Source organism: Saimiri boliviensis, chromosome 13, assembly GCF_048565385.1.
Source record: "Saimiri boliviensis isolate mSaiBol1 chromosome 13, mSaiBol1.pri, whole genome shotgun sequence".
Classification (NCBI taxonomy): Eukaryota; Metazoa; Chordata; class Mammalia; order Primates; family Cebidae; genus Saimiri; species Saimiri boliviensis.
The window spans coordinates 88,070,584-88,091,133 of record NC_133461.1 but is presented as its reverse complement, the minus strand read 5'-3'; the positions used below and the strand labels follow the sequence as shown (position 1 = coordinate 88,091,133).

The 20,550-nt window shown below is 40.2% G+C and overlaps 1 protein-coding gene across 1 annotated transcript in view; it reads right to left on the bottom strand.

Moving 5' to 3' along the window:
- The window catches only part of LOC141580908 (uncharacterized), a 125,781-nt gene that overhangs the window by 100,602 nt on the left and 4,629 nt on the right, over positions 1-20,550 (bottom strand). Inside the window, exon 3 of the mRNA XM_074384243.1 lies at positions 16,799-16,923. Coding sequence (XP_074240344.1) covers positions 16,828-16,923 — 96 coding nt within the window. The 3' untranslated portion in view covers positions 16,799-16,827. The remainder of the gene's footprint in view (positions 1-16,798; positions 16,924-20,550) is intronic.

Below are 20,550 nucleotides of genomic sequence, written 5' to 3'. Positions count from 1 at the left end.
CATACAAAGATACAGTAACCAAAACAGCATGGTATTGGTATAAAAACAGACACATAGACCAATGGAATAGAACACACAGAGAACATAAAAATAAATCTTTGCAGTTACAGCCAATGCATTTTCATCAATGGTGGCAAGAACATGTGACACCCTGTTCAACAGTAGGTGCTGGAAAGTGAATATCTATATGCAGCAGAAAAAACTAGACCCCTATATTTCACCATATACAAAAATCAACTCAAAATGGATTAAGGACTTATGCATAAGATCCAAACCTGGGCTAGAAGAAAACAGGGGAAATCCTTGAGAACATTGCTCTAGGCAAAGATTTTATGGGTAAGACTTAAACAGGCATCAAAAACAAACAAAATAGACAAATGAGACTATATCAAACCCAAAACTTCTGCACAGCAGAGGAAACAGGTGAAGGCTGCAGTGAGCTGAGATCATGCCATCACACTCCAGCCTGGGCAACAGAGCCGAACTCCATTTCAAAAAAAAAAAAAAAAGGAAAAAATAAACAAAGCCAATACTATACTATAGAATAGCATATATGTCTTTCATCACTCCTTATTCTTTATGCTGCTATAATTTCCTTAATGACCTTGTTACCAAATGATATGACATATACTTATATTCGTTTATCTTCTGTCTCTTCCTCTTTCTATAGTGAGAGGAGGGTAGGGACTTAGTTTTGTTTACTGTTATATCTCTAGTGTATAAAATAGTGCCTACCAGTTAGTACACACCCTATAACTATGTGCTAAGTAAAAGAAAGACTAACTGTGGTATTACTATACCTGACTTTCTCATCTTACAAATTACTGAAGGCATTAATATTTTTTAAAATATTTATGATTTTTTTCTGAATATAAAACAAATTCACGTCAGAAATTGAAAGATTCAGAGAAACGCAAAGAAAAAAGATCAGTAGTAATCCCACTGTAATTTTTTTTTAAGATTTATTTTAAGTTCTGGGATACATGTTCAGAAAATGCAGGTTTGTTACATAGGTATACATGTGCCATGGTGGTTTGCTGCACCTATTGACCCGTCCTCTAAGTTCCCTACCCTCCCCCCTGTAATTTTTATCTGCAACATCTAGTGTTCTCTTTCTCTCTCTGCTCTGTGTATGTGTCTATTATGTGTGTATTTAAACAAATGAGATTGCAGTACATTTTGCGAGTTTTTTTGCTTTTTGGAATCTTAACATATTGTGAGCATTTCAATGTTTAATATTTTTCTGTAGTACCATTTTGTTGATTACACAGTGTTAGTCCATATGGATAGAATAATCTATTAAATTAAAATCCCCCTTTGTGAAATGTAGGGTTTTTTTCCAACTTTTCACAGTGAAAAAAAAATCTTAAGTATCCTCATAAGTGAGTCTTTTCACACATTTGTAATACTGAGTATCTGAATTTTAAAAGCCACTCTAGACCTACATAGGTGATGATACGTCATTTTGACAAGAAAAGGTTATAATTCAACATTGTTAGCAAATCTTGACACATTACAAGTGAACATAACACTGATTTACATAGATTTAGATAAATATTGCTTCCCTGAGATAACCTGTATATAAGAACTTCTTGTGTTAACATCTGTAAGGTTTATGAGAATGTTTAAGATGTGATGCATTTCTGTTATCAAATTTCTGTTTTTATCTTTATGAATGCCATATTTTTGGTTTTTGCAGTTTATGTTTCTTTTAAACTTCCTTATTTACATACATGATAAACCTATCATCTCCATAAACCCATCATAAGTTGAAAATATCATAAGTTGAAATGCATTTAATATACCTAACCTACCAGACATCATGTCTTATCCCATCCTACCTTACAGGTGCTCAGAACACTAACATTAACCTACGGTTGGAAAAAAATTAGAATTCAAAGTACGGTTTCTACTAAATGCATATTGCTTTTGCTCCACGATAAAGTTAAAAAAAATCTGAAGTCCAACTATTATAAGTCGGGAACAATCTGTAAAGGTTAAATTGGGAATTTTGATCCATTTAACGTTGCTTTTGTTATTTTTGTTTCTGTACATTTCCATTTATTGTTGTAAATAATAAGGTTAGTCTAACTTCTGACATCTTTTCTTACATTTTTCCTTATGCCTTATCATGTGGTCTCACTTATGTCATCTTGTTTTGTGCCTTTTTTTTTTTTAACAGAGACTTTTTTTGTTTCTCACTGCTAAAAATGCAGACGTGGTTTTATTTTTATCTTTTCTTCCAATTTGGGAGATACAGCTCTATGTTAAACTATTTATGGTGTGCTTTAAGATTCAAAAGCCTTCTTCAATTTTTATTTCCCTAATTATCTGAACCAAAATAAATCCTTTGGGTCATCTTCTAGCTAAGCAAGGGAAACAAATACAATCACAATCCCTTTGATTTTTCAGTTTCTATTAGTATAACTTGAGAATATCGGTTGATATTACTGTTTTACAATCATTATCTTACATTATATATTTTATATTTCAAGAAATAGTTTAGAACACTTAGTTTTGCTCATGAATTAGATTTAAACCTACATACAAGTGCTTCTGGTGCTCACTCCAAATACTCTTGTGCCACAATTTTCCTATTCCTGAGCTCATAATTTTGCTTCATTCATAGTCAACATGATTATATCATCAAGTAATAGTTTTTTAAAAAATTGTACATGGATGATACTTTCTCTAAGCTATGGAATTGATGTACACATCTTTATTTCATCTGAAGGACAATTTGGCTGCCTATGAAGAGCTGGATCTGAAATAATTTTATCTTAATATTAGATAGAACCATCCCATCTGATTTCAAAAATTTAAGTGAACCTTGTCCCTTTTTCCTTTTTTGTAAGTGCCTTGTCTTTTGGCCTGAGTAGGACTTAAATTTTTTATCCTTATAATTAAAAATGAGTACAAAGATGTAGCTCTTTATATCTTGTTACTTGATTTTTGCCTGGAATTAAATGACTCTTAATCTCTTCCCTCCCCTCCCCTCCCCTCTTCTCCCCTCCCCTTCTCTCTTCTCTTCTCTCTCACTTTCTCTCTCTCTCTCTCTCTCTTTCTGTATATTTAGAGATGTATATGTGTATATATGTGTGTGTGTGTGTGTGTGTGTGTGTGTGTGTGTGTATGTATACATGATCACTTTTGCAAAGTATTTCTTTGACCTTTTGTCTAGAACCTAACTTATCCATATGATGCTGAGTTCTCTGATCATAGCTATCTTCCTTTCTTTCATCCTTTCACATTCATCCACTCTATTTTCATTCTGTGAGAACTCCATTGGTTTCCATATCCCTAACTCATTTTCATCTTCTCCAGTTGTGCCTTATACATCTTCAACAGTGAATTATTTGATTATATTTTTAGTGCCCTTTTGATCCTGTCCAGTGTCATAAATAACCCTCTCCTTTCCTTTTCTCTACATGACTGTTCTTTCATCTTGATTTTTCATTCCTTGTACTTATACCTTTTATTTCCTGGAAACTTTGCATTCTTACAGTCTACTAAGGGTGCTTTTCTTCTGATTTCTGTAATAAGTCACATTCAGGGGTGCATTTTTAATTTGTCTTCATAAGATATTTCATTTCATTTTATCTGAGCCAATTTTATAGGCTTTATTTATTTCTTATCTTTACTTGTAGTAAGTAGAGACTCATTTAATGTTTGCCAACATATATTACATATGAATCACTATTGAGCCCCTTCCTGAATGTAGGTTGTAACCAAGTTCCTTGTCCAGATCTTTAGTTGAGGGAAGTTGATAACTATTCCAAATTTCTAATATATATTCATCTCTTGTAAAACAATAAATTATTGTTTTTTGACTCCTAATTTATTTATTTATTTTTTGAGATGGAGTCTCATTCTGCTGCCCAGGCTGGAGTGCAGTGACGCAACCTTGGCTCACTGCAACCTCCACCTCTCTGATTCAAGCAATTCCCCTGCCTCAGCCTCCCAAGTAGCTGGGGTTACAGGCATGCTCCGCCACGCTTGGCTAATTTATTTTGTATTTTTAGTAGAGACAGGGTTTCACCATGTTGGCCAGGCTGGTCTTGAACTCATGACCTTAGGCAATCCACCCACCTCGGCCTCCCAAAGTGCTGGGATTACAGGTGTGAGCCACTGCACCAGGCCTTGACTCCTAATTTGTGATTCCTGTAATCACAAGCAAATGAGTAAATAAAATACAATTTCCAACCATCTGTCCTCCATTGTTATTTTTATAACTCTTTATATATGAGAACCACAGCATCTTTGATGAGACTGAGATGGCTAAGTGATCATCAAACTTGTTTCCTCTTCTTCCTGGACACATAGCCAGGCTACATCTCTCTGTTCCCTTGCAGGTGGAATTCTATCCAGAGGAATGTGAGTGAAAATGATGGACACTTTCATCTAGGTCTGAGCAAGCGAAAGCTCCCATGTATAATCTATTCCTTTCCAACAACTGCTTGCTGGATGTTGATGCTCAGGACAATTTTGGAAGCCAAGTACTTAAGAGGACAGAGCCTCTGGCAACCTGGATTCTTGAATGACTCTGAGGAGCATGCAGCACCACATTCTCATTTGGATGACTGTGAGGCAGGAAAAACCTCTACTGTGTTAACGACAATGGTAGGATTCATTTGTTTCAGAAGTCAATATGCTTTTACCAATATACATCTTCCTTCGTCTACACTTTACTACTCAGTTATTTTCTAAGAGTTGCTGAATTGGGGCAGGGATATAGAGACACTGGAGAAAGGACTGGAAATTTTTAGGTAAGATGACAGTGCTTTAGGCTATCTCTCATATCACCATCCTGAGAGAGGTGGGTTGTTGGCTTCATCCAGGAAAGAATTTGAGGGTGAGCTGGTGGCGTTAGACAGCAACTGTTATTGAAGCAGCACTGATAAGCAGCAGCAGAGGGACTGCTCCTTGCAGAGCAGGGCTAACCCATAGGCAGCGTGCCCAGAGTAGCAATATACGGGCTGTTGGCAGCTGTGTTTATACCCACTTTCAATTACGTGCTAATTAAGAAGTAGGTTATTCAGAACTTTCTGCAAATGGGACAGGAAGGTTTTGCAACCATATAAAGTATAGGCCATTTATGTGATTCGTTGTCGTGGCATTTTTAAATTGTCATGGCACTGGTGGGAGTTTCTTTATGCTAATGAAAAATGAGGACAACTAGAAGTTGCTTTCATCACCATCTACTGGTTTTGGTCAGCTTCTTCACTGCGCTCTGTTTTGAGCAGACCCTGCTTGGATCAGCAGGGTCATGACTGGTGTCATGATCAGTGTTTGGGAAACAAGTCCTGCTGGTCTCCTACCTCGATAGCACTAGGCCACATTTGCTAGATTACATGTCAGTGGACTAGATGTTTGTTTCGCTAGACGGCAGGCTCCATGTAGGTAGTGATGATCTCTGACTCATTCAGTGTCCTGGCCCCATCACACAGCACAGTGCAGGCCCACAGAGATGCCTCAATAATATTTCTACAAATATTTGTGATAAAATGCACATAATATAAAATTTGCCATCATTGCCATATTTATATGTATGGTTCAGGGGCATTAAGTGCTTTCACATTGTTGTGCTATCAGCACCACCATCCAAACACAGAACTCTTCATTTACAAATATCATCAATGATATTTATGGAAAAGAGGGATGAGAGGTCCTTTTTATAAAGTGAAAAATTCTTTGTAATGTAAAATAATCTCTCCCAATTTAACCATTAGGGAAGTTTGGACTTTCATATAACTGATTTTATTAAATAAGGAACACCTAAAAGGTAACGGACAGATCTAGAAATACTCAGATACATGGGTTGGGAAAATAAAATATTACTGATGGGATCTGAATAAAAAAGCTGGGGAAAAGGTGAGTACATAAATCAGCATAACCTAGAAATAGGATATACATTTAAATTATCTTTAGCCTTTAGATACAGTAAGATCTTTTTCAAATGAATACTTCCATGTTGAATTTCCTTTTAACATGGGCTCTCAGAGGAGCAAAGCATACGGCCATTTGATTATATAAACTACAAACAAGTAATTTGAAAGTGTCTTACTCTAAGAAAAAAACTACCAAGACAGGGCTTGTATTTGGGAAAAGTAATTTAGGTTTGATTCCTGTGAGATACTTCCAAAGCTACAATATTGTTAATTGACTTGAAATTGACTTGAAACCCTTATTGTTGGACAAAATCCTGTTGTGTGTGTGTGTGTGTATGTGTGTGTGTGCGTTTTCACAATATTCAGAGTATTCTGCTCAGAGTTTTGAAGCCTGTGGAGGCAGAAGATATATATATATATATGTATGTGTGTGTATATATATATATATATACACACACATACACACATCCTAACATACTTTCAACGTAATAAAGAACAGTCAGGGTGTGGTGGTATGTGCCTATAGTCCTAGCTACTTGGGATGCTGAAAAGGGATTATCGCTTGAGCCCAGGAGGTCAAGGCTGCAGTTAATTGTAATTATACCACTGCACTCCAGTGCACTACAGGCCCGGGCAACAGAGAGAGATCCTGTCTCAACAAAATAAAAGGAGTCAAAGCAAATTAGAAGTTATAGAGTATACGTGTACAGATAATTATATATTTATACAGTATACATAAATACGAATTATAATAAGTGCTGAAGTAGTGAAGGACACTAAAGTAGTCTGGGTTTACCATGAGCAGGTTTAATGAAAGACAGTGTCTTCAAAACACAATGATTTAGTGTCAATATAAACATTTTTTCTGAAGCAACACAATTAGCATGAATGTAACTAAAGTTATGTAATTTACAAGTAAATCTTTCAGACCTAACATTAAGCTCTGTAAATGCCATTATGAATCATTATGTCTAAAATATCTCATAACAATGGATTCAAACAAGAGACATTGATAAAAATCACCAGGTATGAGCCCAGGTCACTTTTTTCTTTTCTTTTCTTTTTTCTTTTTTTTTTTTTTTTGATACTTGAAAGGATTTTTAAATACAATTCCTTAGATCAAAACAAGTAATAAATGGGAATTAAAGGCAGACTGCGATCAATGTCAAAGAAGCAGTAAAATTAAATGAACTAATTACAGACCTACAGGGGGTGTGTTCTCAAGGTGAGTAGCTTCTAATTACCAGATATCATCAGAAAGAAGGGCTGTTGTGAGGTGCTGAGCTCTGCAGTACTTTTCTGTTTCCATCAGTTAGCATAACACCACTTGGCTACTGGTCTAGGTATTGATGTTATATAACATAAACATGCTTACGTAAGGAAAAGAGAGATAAACATATAACCAATGCAGAACAGGGCTGGCTGCAGATCGATGCCCTGCAGATCGATGCCCTTCAGAGCACCCATGTTTTGGATTGTGCTTTCTGCACAACACAAAATACTGCTTCGAAAAATTTGTACAATAAGTTGAAAGCTATTTGGAAGTGACAGGAAACAGAGTGCAAATACATATTTATTTCATGTTATTTAATTATCCCATCACTTTCTGTTAAAGGAATTCAGCTCTATTATGGCCAGTCTATTATAATCTAGTCTGCTATGACTAGGTCCTAATGGTATATGCTTGTGGGACACCTGGTTGAGTTTTTCTCATTTCTCTGTCAAAAACAAACTTGCCTATACTTGTATTAAAGACACGGCCTATTTTCTTATTAGCATTGTACTTGGAGTTGATTGTCCTAGTAGCCTTCTTTCTCTGGTCCCTTCTCCCAGAAATGCCCAGACCTACCCTGTATGCTATTAAGAATGAATCCTGCAGTTCCATTCATGCTGTGACAAATGGCAGAATCTTCTAATTTAAGGCTGAATTGTATTTCACTATATATATTATATATAATCCATACATACATATATACATGCATACACACATCATTTTCACTATATTAAGTGAAATAAGCCAGACATATAAAGAAAAGTATTGCATGATCTCACTTACATGTGGAATCTAAACAACACAAGGTCAAGAGGTAGGTGGGTGGGATGGGGAGATACAGGTCAAAGTAGCAGATATGTAGGATGAACAAGTCTGAGATCTAATGTACAGCATGAGAACTATAGTTAATAAAATGGTATTAGGGATTTTTGTTAAATAAGTAGATTTTAGCTGCTCTTATCACAAGACAGTAACTTTTTTTTTTGAGACAGAGTTTCACTCTTGTTACCCAGTCTGGAGTGCAACGGTGCGATCTCAGCTCACTGCAACCTCCACCTCCTGGGTTCAGGCAATTCTCCTGCCTCAGCCTCCTGAGTAGCTGGGATTACAGGCACGCGCCACCATGCCCAGCTAATGTTTTGTTATTTTTAGTAGAGACAGGGTTTCACCATGTTGACCAGGATGGTCTTGATCTCTTGACCTCGTGATCTACCCGCCTCGGCCTCCCAAAGTGCTGGGATTACAGGCTTGAGCCACCGCACCTAAGACAGTAACTCTTTAAGGTGAAAGATATGTTCATTTGTTTCACTATAGTAACCATTTCATTATCAATATGTATCCTATAACATCATGTTGCAAACCTCAAATATATATAAAATTGTTTTAAAAAAAGAATGAACCCTGTCTTTGGGTTTAAGTCCAGGCTCCATTCCTTATTAGCTATGCAACCTTGAATAAGTTGCTTTTTGTCATTTGTAAGATGTAGATAAGAGTATCTATCTCGAAAAATTAAGTGAATTAAAGAAGATAATGAACCAGAGTGTGATTAGCAACCATGCAGTTGCTAATTAATGATAGCAGCTTTGCTACTACAACAGCCAGCTGCATTTGATGTTGTGCAGACAAGTTGTATGATTCACTTCAGCACTGGCACTCCAAAGGCAGTCACAAACACAAGCGAAGGCAACCACCAAACCAAGTGCTGCCTTAAGTAGTTCAAAGCTCTCTTCCCTGTTGCAGGCTTCACCTTCCAGGTTATCCTTTACAAAATGTATTCCTTACTGAGCCTGCGTGGACCTTTATGGCCTTGCTGTTTGGCACTAGAGTACAGAAATCATGACTGGGTAGAAATCAGCAATGGCTGCTGTGGCTCTGCTTGGCATGTACAGAAGAGTCAGAGAAGTGATTTGATGGTAATACCTCTCAGGACCCTCTTCCTTTTTTTCCCACCCAAACCTTTCTTCTAGAGCCATGATACCCACTGTCCTTTATGAGCCTTGTGACCTGAGCTCTTATTTTTGTTGAGTCAACCCATAGGTGTTATCATACTCCTAATCCATATATAAATAAACTTGTAGGAGACCTTGTTTCTTGTATTTGCCTAGTTTGCTTCCTGAGAAATGAGAACTTCCTCCTTCATCCAGTATTGACTAATTTCTGGGCTCACTAGTGACTGTGATAACCTATGGTCCTTTAACACACTGTGCAATTAGCCTACCATTCATATTTTTGCTTCCAGACTATTGCAAAGACAAGCCACAATAAAAAGAAAATATCCAAGTAATGCTTTTGCTGGTTATCTTAGTATTGGTGAAAAAAAAAAACAACTTAATTTTTAATGCTTTCTAAAATTATGCATATATACCTAATTTTATTTTAATAAAGATGTTATTTCAGTGGAAAAAACATGTTTTAATCACCTCTTATTCATTCAGTTGGTGAGGGAGGGATTCCTTCCCTACGGTTATAAAGATGGCTGAAGATGCTACTACCAACACTGGAAAAATAAGAGCAACAGCAATTTATTAGTCAGATATAGTCACTGCCCAGGGAATGGTGGCAGGGACACTGTAGACCAAGTAGGGTTGCATCCAGGAGCAGAATGGACAACCAGGGGCTGTGGGAGGCAGGCTTTCTAGTATCAAGAGGGTGAGGTGTCTGCTGGTTCATAGGATGAAATGACTGGCTTGTTTGAACAATTCAGAAAGCTAGCAGGAAGTTGAAACCCAATATTCCAAGATAAGTAGGAACTGCCTCTGGTGCCCTTGAAAGGAAAGTTGGTCAGCCAAGCAACTTTATCTACAAGAGCAGAGCAAAGAGTGGAAACTGTGGTGACAACATTCAAGGCCTCCTGATTTCAATGGATGTCAAGGCAGCGCATAACACTGGGTCTTAATTTTAGACCTTAGACCACACATGCCAACATGGCAGACCTTTCATTCTCTTGGTTTATAAAACCAGAGCAAAACAATGTTCTAAAAGTAACTATCATTTCACAGAAGATTTTTTTTTTTTATTTCTACATACTACACAAGGCTGAGACTAGATAATACTGAAAAAGAAGCAATCATTTGGTATCTTGAGGCAATAAAGCATTCTATTTCTTTTAGTGAAATATGTATACTGTTCTACCCATTAACCTACTTTCTAGTCCTGCGAGTTTTATGGCAAGTGCAATCTAGGGAGATAAGTTTGCTGATTAAAATGAGGGGTAGATAGACTTATCTGTTTCTCAATGTAGACATTGTCTCAAAATAGAAAGATTTATAATTTATTATATATTATGTGAAGGTTCTTCACAGCCTCCCCCACTACATATTTCACAGCATATTTATTTAAATAAAACACTATAAAGCCTTGGAAAGTCAGAGAATGTTGTATACGTTGCAAAGGTTATTGTCAGAAGGAAAAGGATAAAGAGGGCCATTGTCCCTTTTGCCTTTCCCATGCCATCTCCCTTAGGAGGAACAGTCAGTCCTACGTATGACACTCACTCATACAATGGTATGCCATGCAGCAGCTAAGGAGCACCAGGCAAATCTGCATGTAGCATTCTAAAAACCAGATCTTCAAGATATGGAAAGGTTCAACTAGTAGAGCAGCTACAACAGCATCTGGCACATAGTAAACTCTTATTCTAGTATTAGTTAACGCATAAAAGTTGACAGTAGCTGTGATTGAAATGAACCAATGCCTACTCCAAAAAAGATGGGCACATTTACATGAAAACCTACAGGCACTGCTTGTTAACTCTCAAGGTCTCTTCTTCCATTGGATCATGTACCAATATTAGCCATGAGTCCACACCTTGGATCATCTCCATGAGGATCACCTAAGATGGTACCACGCTATGAGGTCCTGGTTCAGTTTGTCCAGGGCCATGAACCTGCATTTCAGAAAAGCATCTCAGATTATTCTTAGACCCACTACAGTTTAAGAATCACAAAGCTCAATACTGAAATGCATGCATTTTGGAGGAAAAAAAAGGAAGTGAAGAAACTCTCCTACTGACTAGCACTGGCCCATGGTCACCCTTTCAGTGTGCAACTCTTCCTTCCCTACCTCAGACAACGCTTCTTCCCAATGCACATATGTGAATTTCATGATGAAATGACACGTGCCTTTGGATGATGCCTTATTGTCTTTTTTTCATTCTAAGAATGTATTTTGTTTATATTTATTTACTTAAATCGAGGCCACCTAAACTAGAAACCCCTTCGTCTCCATGCTCTAATTCCTTTTAGATGGGCTTTAAAGTTGCTATCCCTCTCATCTCAGCTACGGTCCCAGTGATCCCCAGCCCTGGCCACACTCTGCTGACTGTGTTCCATGATGCTCTTTTCTGCAGTCTCCGACTTGATCCCACCACTCTACTCTCTTCTAGGTGAGTAAAGCAGGCTCTGAACTTTGCAAATAGTCATGTTTGCTTGAAGACCATAAACTTGCTGTAGATTGACTCCCTCTTATTTTTATTTTGTTTCATTTTATTTTATTTTTTTGACATAGGTCTTGCTATGTTGTCCAGGCTGGTCTTGGATTCCTGGGTTCAAGGGATCCTCCTGCTTCAGTCTCCTGAGTAACTGTGAGTATAGGTGTGTGCTCCTCCCCAGTGTTTGAGATAACCTAGACTCCTTTGTGGTGAGAATGGGATTGGCAATTTATTAGTCAGATAGACTCACATAGTGCGGAGAAGCTGTGTCCTTATGGGAGGAGAAGCTCTGTCCTCAGCCTCCTGGAATGCTCTAGTTTTTTTCCTTTTTTCATCCCTATTGGTCTGTTGCAGGCTAAGGACCAGAAGACGAATGCTCATAGGGTTGACTTGTGTGCTCCAGGCCTTTGGTGATAGCAATGGCCTCTTGTGGGAGTTTTGTTCTTTACCTTTTTTTCTCTCTCTGGGCTTCAGTCTTGGGAATGGAGACTTTCCGGCTTCTGTCTCATCCATTCACTCATGTAACCTTCATCTGCAAGGCCCAGACAAGGGGTCCTGCCACTGGGCCTTGAACTGTTTTTGCAACGGCTTGCCAGTCATTTCTGCTCCTTCAGCCACCACACTTGGGCTGCTCTCTGTGGAGAGACCAGAAGCTCCTCCTGGCATCCTGGATGTACCCTCTGAGCACAGGGACATGCTTGTAAGCAGCTGCCCCAACTACCTAAAGCTCCTCTGAGCACACCTGCCATGGTCTGCTGGTTCCACGTCCTCCTGGATCCATGAAGGAGGCTGCTCCTGCTGGTGCTGTGTTAATGTGCTCTGAGTCTGCAGACTTGGTGGCCTGTGTGTCCATAGCACAGGCTGTCATGCTTGTTGTTACCACTGCTGTTGCCCCTTCATTGAGCACTGGTTGCATTACAATTAGAATGAAGAAGAGTGCACTTCCATGAACACACATGTGCAGAAGATGTGTTGAAATTTTTCCCCCTCAGCATAATCAGAGGAGGTGACCCCAAACAGCTTGGGGACTGTAGGAAGTTCCTGATGCCAGCCTGATGCAGATCCCCTTCTCCACGGAGCACCATGGCCCCTGGGCTCTGCCTCACACACAGGTATGCCCATTGTGTCCTCAGCAGGGATGGCCTGGGTACATATATAAGCCTCCTTGGTGGTCTTAGGGGATAAACAAGGTTTTTCCACATCTTTTGCATCTGCAGGGGCACAGCTGCACGTGACATGAATGGCCAATGGTAAGCTTCAGTTGGAACTGTTGTCATGACTGTGGATGGCTGTCTTTACAAACCTCAAGGAGGCACCCCTGTTGCCTCCAAGGTCTTTATAGGCCTGCAGCCTCTATCATGGTCGTCTCAGCCACTTATTTTTTATTTCTCTGTTTACTTTTAGATGGAGTCTTGCTCTGTCACCCAGGCTGGAGTACATGGCGTGATCTCGGCTCATTGCAACCTCTGCCTCCTGGATTCAAGCAATTCTGCCTCAGCCTCCTGAGTAGTTGGGATTACAGGTGCTTGCTGCCACACCTAGCTAATTTTTTTTTTTTTTGTATTTTTAATAGAGGTGGGGTTTCACCATGTTGTCCAGGCTGGTCTAGAACTCCTGACCTCAGGTGATCCACCTGCCTCAGCCTCCAAAGTGCCTGGATTACAGGTGTGAGCCACCATGCCTAGACTCTCTGCCACTTCTGGTCAGGCCAGCAGCATGGCATCAGGTATTTCCTGGCTGAGGCTGGTGGATACAAGGTCTGCAGCCACCATTCCCATGGTGTATATGCCTGTATATCACTCCTCTTTTGTTATCTGGAAAAGTCTCTTTCAAAAATCTGTTAAATTAACTTAATTTTGGCCTGAGGATGCCTCCATACTTTGAGTTTCTGTGTCAGGAACCACAACCTAACTTAGTAGATAAACAAACTGAAAGCCTAATTTAGGAGCATATTTTTGTAACAAATAGCTGTGTCACAGCCAGTCATAGCAACAGAACTTCCGCTAATCACAGGTTACCCACTGATCAGAACATGTCCAAAAAAGGCCAATGCCTGCTTGTAACCAATCAGGCTATTTCTGTAGGGTACTTCCAGTTTTCTGTCTATAAATAATCCCTGACCAGGGAGCTCTCTGAACTTCTACTTGTTCTGGGTGTTGCCTGATTCATGAATCATTCTTTGCACAATTAAACTCTGTTCAATTTAATTTGTCTAAAGTTTTTTCTTTCAACAGAATGATTCGTACTTGAAAACAGTACACTCTTGCACAGTTGTCCCTGGAGCTTCCCTGTGGAGTTGTTAAACTTGCCCTCTGCTGGCTGTTTTCCACAGGATAATATGGTTACATAGATTTGTGGCTCCTGGCAATGTTTCATTAAGACAACTCTTCGTGGCTGCTCCACACCTTTCTTGCCACATCTCAAACCCTGCCCTGCTGAGCCAGGTCTCCCTGGAACCCAGGCCCCCATTTTGTTCCAGAACACCCAGGAAGCAGGGCTTGGGCTGGAATGGGGACACCAGTTACCCTCTACTCTGGCCTTTGGTGCCGGCCGATGTCGATCCTGGCGCCAGAATCGAGACTGTGCCCATCCCGTCAAGGGTGCCGAGATGTGAGGGGCAGGCAGATGAGGGGGCGCACTGGACTCCCAGTGCAACACCTAGAACAAGTGGGAGTTCAGAGAGCTACAGAAATAGCTTGATTGGTTACAGGGCCTCCCAGGCTAACACCCATTCACAGCAGCTTGAGCCCAATCTGCCACGCTCACCTTCCTCTGATGTCTCCACCTAAACCATCCTTCTACCCATTGCGACCTATCACCTATCACATCACTCCGCCCTTTGTGCTCACATCTCCCTCCCCACCCACAATGCATTGGTCCCCGCCCCGCAACACAAGGGAAACCCCACACCAAATGCCGGAGGAAGCTGTGAAGCCTGTGTAGACACTGCCTTCACAGGGCTGGCCCACTCCTCTGAGGGCCAATTTGGGTGGTTTTAAGTTGCAAAATAAAAGGTATTACCTGTGGGCCCCAAGGCTTCATTTTCACTGGATGGTAGGAATGTGTTTGTTCAGAGACTGTAGTCTCCCTAAACTAGAATGTAATCCCAGCACTTTGGAAGGCCGAGGTGGGCGGATCCCCTGAGGTCAGGAGTTCGAGACCAGCCTGGCCAACATGGAGAAACCCCGTGTCTACTAAAAATACAAAAAAATTAGCCAGGCATTGGGCAGTCACCTGTAATCCCTGCTACTCGGGAGGCTGAGGCAAGAGAACTGCTTAAACCTGGGAGTAAGAGGTCGCAGTGAGCTGAGATGGTGCCATTGCATTCCAGCCTGGGTGACAGAGCTGTATTCGATCTAAAAAAAATTAAAAAAAAATAAAGGAAAATGATCTATTACAACCCTCTCCTCCTATACAGAGTTGGAGAAATTTCACCCATGGTTGAACAGAATCAAGGGGGCTTACCCTTTGGTAAAACAGTTTTTGACATTACCACGGGAACAAGGTATCCCACCCATAATGTTAGGTGGTTAGATAGACATTAGCAGCTCGGAGGGGCGAGAGAGGAGGGTAGAAGGGCTATCACTAAACAGGTCCTGGCCCACCTAAGTTCAGCTGCAAGACCACCCTATTTCCACCCTGATGGGTGGCACTTGCGGTAAAGTCTGTGACCAGCACATCCTGGAGAAAGAAGAACTGGGCACAGATAAAAATCCCCTAAAGTGGCACATGCCCAGTTCATCTAGGCCATAAACCCAGGTAACCCTATCCTCATTATACAATCATTATAATAAAATTTACATGAAGTTTTGGCCCCGAGTGGGCTTTCCTTAACAAATTATGAGTAAAGAAGTGCAGTTTAACTTCAGTGATATAAGCACAAACTGCTAATCAAATGACATAATTCTGTCACTCAAATATAGCCTAAACGTCAACTCCTTCCTAGAAACTGCATAAGAGCATCCTGAGCTCTATAAAGAGAGTCTGATTTCTCTTCGCAGAGATCAGTATGCTCTCCCTCTAAGAATATATTACTGTGCTTTAGAAAGCTTTGTTTTGAGCCTGCATTTTGTTGGTAGTTGGCAATTCTTTGCTCACTATCACAAGAACCGAGACTGCTGGTCCAGAGATCCAACTTTGTTGATCTCCTTGGTTAAAGGATTCATCCTACGGGAGGATTCCAGGTAACAATACCATCTTGGCAGTTGCCAATTTTCCTGTTCATATATGGGGATCCATTTTGTTTTCATATAAACACAAAACAAGCTTGATTTATCATATTAGCAACTCCAAAGCATTCTTTTAAGCAAGCTGTTTATATAAGCAGATACAAATGAAAGTTGAGTACACTCAGTGACTGCTGGCTGTATTTGAGCTATCTACTCATATTTTGAATCATCAATTTTAAGGAAAACAAAAAAGGAAGTATTTCAGAATTCTTCATGCTGCTCAGGAGGTTTCATCTAAATCTAGGAAAACCACTTTATATGGGAAAGACCTTCATTTTTTAGGCCTAAGTTGATGTCATTGGAGACAATGATATAGTGGCAACTGGATTCATAAATCCTCTAAAGCCAAAAGCACTTGTAGCAGAGTTACTCTGGGAATATGATGTTAGTAATAAAAACCTGGGGGTGCTGAGGCAGGTGGATCATAAGGTTAGGAGATTGAGACCATCCTGGCTAACACAGTGAAACTGTCTCTACTAAAACTACCAAAAATTAGCTGGGCATGGTGGTGCATGCCTGTAGTCCCAGCTACTCGGGAGACTGAGGCAGAAGAATCACTTGAACCCAGGAGTGGGAGGTTGCAGTGAGCAGAGATCATGCCACTACACTCCAGCCTGGGTGACAGAGTAAGACTCTGTCTCAAAAACAAACAAATAAACAAAAACCCTTAGCGGGGAGCAGTGGCTCATGCCTGTAATCCCAGCACTTTGAGAGACCAAGGTGGGTAGATCACCTGAGGTCAGGAGTTGGAGACCAGCCTGGCCAATATGGTGAAACCCCATCTCTACTAAAACTACAAAAAATTAGCTGGGTGTGGTGGCACACTCCTGTAGTCCCAGCTACTCTGGAGACTAAGGCACAAGAAATACTTGAACCTGGGAGGCAGATGTTGCAGTGAGCCAAGACCGTGCCACTGCACTCCAGCCTGGGTGACAGAGATTCTGCTCAGAAATAACAACAACAAGAAAAATCTACTTACCATTAATACATCGGGGCAATTTAGTTTCTTCATTTCTTCTCTGTTATAGATTGAAGGCTTTTGTTCCCCCAAAAATTCATACGTTGAAATCTGATCCCCTGAGTGATGGCATTAGGAGGTGGAACCTGTTGGAAATAATTAGGTCATTAAGGTGGAGCCCTTGTGACTGTGATTAGTGTCCTTATAAGAAGAGGCCAGAGAGCTAGCTCAGTCTCTTTCTATCAAGTGAGGATACAAGAAATATGCAGTCTGCAACCCAGAAGACAGCCCTCGCCAGAACCTTATTATGATGGCACCCTAATCTCAGATTTCTACCCTTCAGAACTGTGAGAAACTTCTGTTGTTTGTAAGCCACTCAGTCTATGATACAAGGTTGGTGCAAAAGTAATTGCAGTTTTGCCATTACTTTTCGTGGCAATTGCCCCAACCTAACACTTTGTTACAGCAGCCCAAGCTGACTAAGACATCCTGTCTTTCTCTTATACTTACCATTTGGTGTATCAGACAGTCCTTTTGACCACTCTTACTCTTTCTCCCCACAGCCAACCCTCACCAGCACCACCCTAGCCCAAGACATTAGCATCTATTGTTTTATTTATTTATTTGTTTTTATTTATTTATTTATTTATTTATGATACAGAGTCTTGCTCTCTTGCCCAGGCAGGAGTGCAGTAGCACTATCTCAGCTCACTGCAACCTCTGCTTCCCAGGTTTAAGCAATTCTCCTGCCTCAGCCTCTCAAGTAGCTGGGATTATAGGTGCCTGCACCTCACCTGGCTGATTTTTGTATTTTTAGTAGAGATGGGTTTCACCATGTTTGCCAGGCTGGTCTCAAACTCTTGACCTAAGGTGATCTGCCTGCTTGGCCTCCCGAAGTGCTGGGATTATAGGTGTGAGCCACTGTACCCAGCCTACAACACCTGTTTTAAAATTAAGACAAGTCTGGATATTCTTTAGGTAAGAGAAATAATTTTGCAAGTGGAAACAGATATAAAGTTATATTCAGTAAACTATATATACCATATATATATATATATATATATATCAAGAAAGCTAAGAAAGCATTAGTAATTTGAATACAGACTCCAGCATTATTAGCATTATTGTTTTAAAGTGCTTCCTAAATTCCTGGGAATATCAGCAAAGTCTGAAGATTTTAGATTTGTTGGGATGCTTATATATGTCAAAAGATCTCAGAGTTACTCTCGACTCCTCTTTCTCTCACCTGGCATCTGATCTGCCAGAAAATCCTTTTGGGTCTACCTTCAGAGAAAATCCAAAATCGGACCCCTTCTCATCTCTCCCCAGCCATCACCCTCCCCGAAGACACCAGCATCTCTCTCCTGGATCCATGCATCAGTCTTCTAAGCAGCCTCTGCTTTGATCATTTCACCCCAAATCATTTTTTCCGCTACAACACAGCAACCAGAGTTGTCATCTCAAAACTCCAACTGGATGCTCTTCCAAACACAGTGTCTGCTTCCGACCGCACTCAGAAGAAAATTCAAAGTCCCAACTGTGACCTGGAAGTTGGCACTTGATGTGCCCTTACAGTGCAACCTCTCTGACCTCATCTCTGGCTGGAATCCCCAATCTTTCCTAGTGTCCAGGCACACCGATCTCTTCTGGGCCTTTGTCATTTCTGTTATCCTTGCCTGAAATGCTCTTCTGCTAGATAGCCCCAAGCTGCCTTCCTTTAGACTTTTATGCAATGCCACCCCGTCTGTGGTGACTTGCCTGGTCTTCCTATCTCCTTTACCCGTTTTTTATCTTTAGCAACTATCCCTAACATACTGTGGATTTAATTTATACTATATATTTGATTTTGTACATGTATATTTCTTTTATACTGTATATTTGGTATCTATTGTCTTCTCCAAATATTAATTCCACAAGCGATTTAACTTCTTTGTTCACTGCTGAATAGTTGATGCTTAGGACACATAATTGATCGTCAATTTAAAAAACTGTTGTATGAACAAACGAGAAAAGGGCTCTGGTGTTACACACAGAAACGTGTTTGCTTTGATGCTTAGCACCTGACTCTCATGGTTATGGGCACTTGTGCCACAACTAGAAGGAAGAGTGAAGCCTGTGGAATTAAGGATGTGGACTGGTAGCTCTAATATGGTTTCCTAGGACAAGATCTAACAAAATATTATTTGTAAGAGAGATAAGTTGTAATATCCAGCCTCTTGAAAAAAAATCACTAGCTCTAGTGACCAACACTAAGTGACTTTACGCCTTTGGAAAGTTCCTGAATATAATGGCAATTGGGTAAATCCCCCATGCCCATCAAATATAGAGGATCCCCTGCCACTGTTCTCCTCCTATGTCGTTTTGTTTTATACATTCCCAGGATTATATGGTGTGGTTGGGGTTTCACCTAGTTTAGAGAACAAAGGTATGCAGTGCAACTTTACCTGGCACATTTTCAGCTCCTGTGTGATTTTTTAAAATCTCAGTTATTAGGTAAATTGTAAAGGATTCAGAATTGCAGTTCATAAACTAATGAGTGACATGGATAAGAGAAATACATCCATAATTTTGTATGAAAGACTGGAGTAAGTAAGTTGGGTGGGGAGGACGTTTGGTGAAGAAGGTCAAGTATGTCAAGCAGAAAAACACCTGTTACTAGGTTAGACCAGATGATCTGTATTGCAATATGGCCTACAAGTTCAGTGCCAAATAAGGAGACATGATGACTGCAGATGATGGAAGAGTTCATAACCAGGGGATAAAACTCTGTAGGATCAGAGTCAAGACAAGGAGGAAATGGCAGAACAACCAACCAGGTCAACGACTTAAAAAGTCAAGAGAAACAAGATGAGAAGCAAGATGTAGAATACATCAAGTCAATGTACATTACAGATTATTTTTAGTCAGTTTCTAGTACATGTTTTAGGACAGGTGTGGGCCTTGAGCTAAAGAGAAGGACCTTGGATGAAACAGAAGGATGCACAGCTCTTCTTCCAATTCTGAAGTCATTGGAGGAGGGGACATTATTTTCAAACTTAAGTGAAATTAAGTAGAAAACATGAAGGCCTCTTTTCTCTCGCATGGAACACTAACGTCTCCATGTATTTGGATGGCTAGGACAAAAATACCCTAGACTGGGTAATTTATAAACCAAAATTTATGACTCACAGTTCTGGAGTCTGAGAAGTCCAAGATGAAGGGACCAGTAGATTCTATGTTTGGTGAGGGCCTATTTTCTGTTCATATATGGTGACCAGTTGCTGTGTACCCACATGGAAGAAGGGAACAGGAGGCTCCTTCACACTCTTTTATAAAGGTACTAATCACATTTAAGAGGGCTCCACCCTCATGACCTAATCACCTCTCAAATGACTGCCTCTTAATACTATCACATATAGAGATGCCAACATATGGAAGGACACCAATATTCAGATCACAGCAAATAAATATCACAAAGGTTCACAAGATATAAAAGGCTTCTGAACAAGTCCGAGGAATAATGGATACATTAAAATACTACTAAGGGGATGGTCACAATGGCCATACCTGCAATCACACAACTTTGGGAATGGGAGGTGGGAGAATCACTTCAGTCCAGGAGTTTGGGGCCAACCTGGGCAACATAGTGAGACCCCATCTCTACAAAAAATTTAAAAATTAGCTGGGCATGGTGGCTCATGTCCAACTGCTTGCGAGGCTGAGGCAGGAGGATCAATGGAGCCTGGGAACTTGAGGCTACAGTGAGCTATGATCACACCACTTCACTCCAGCCT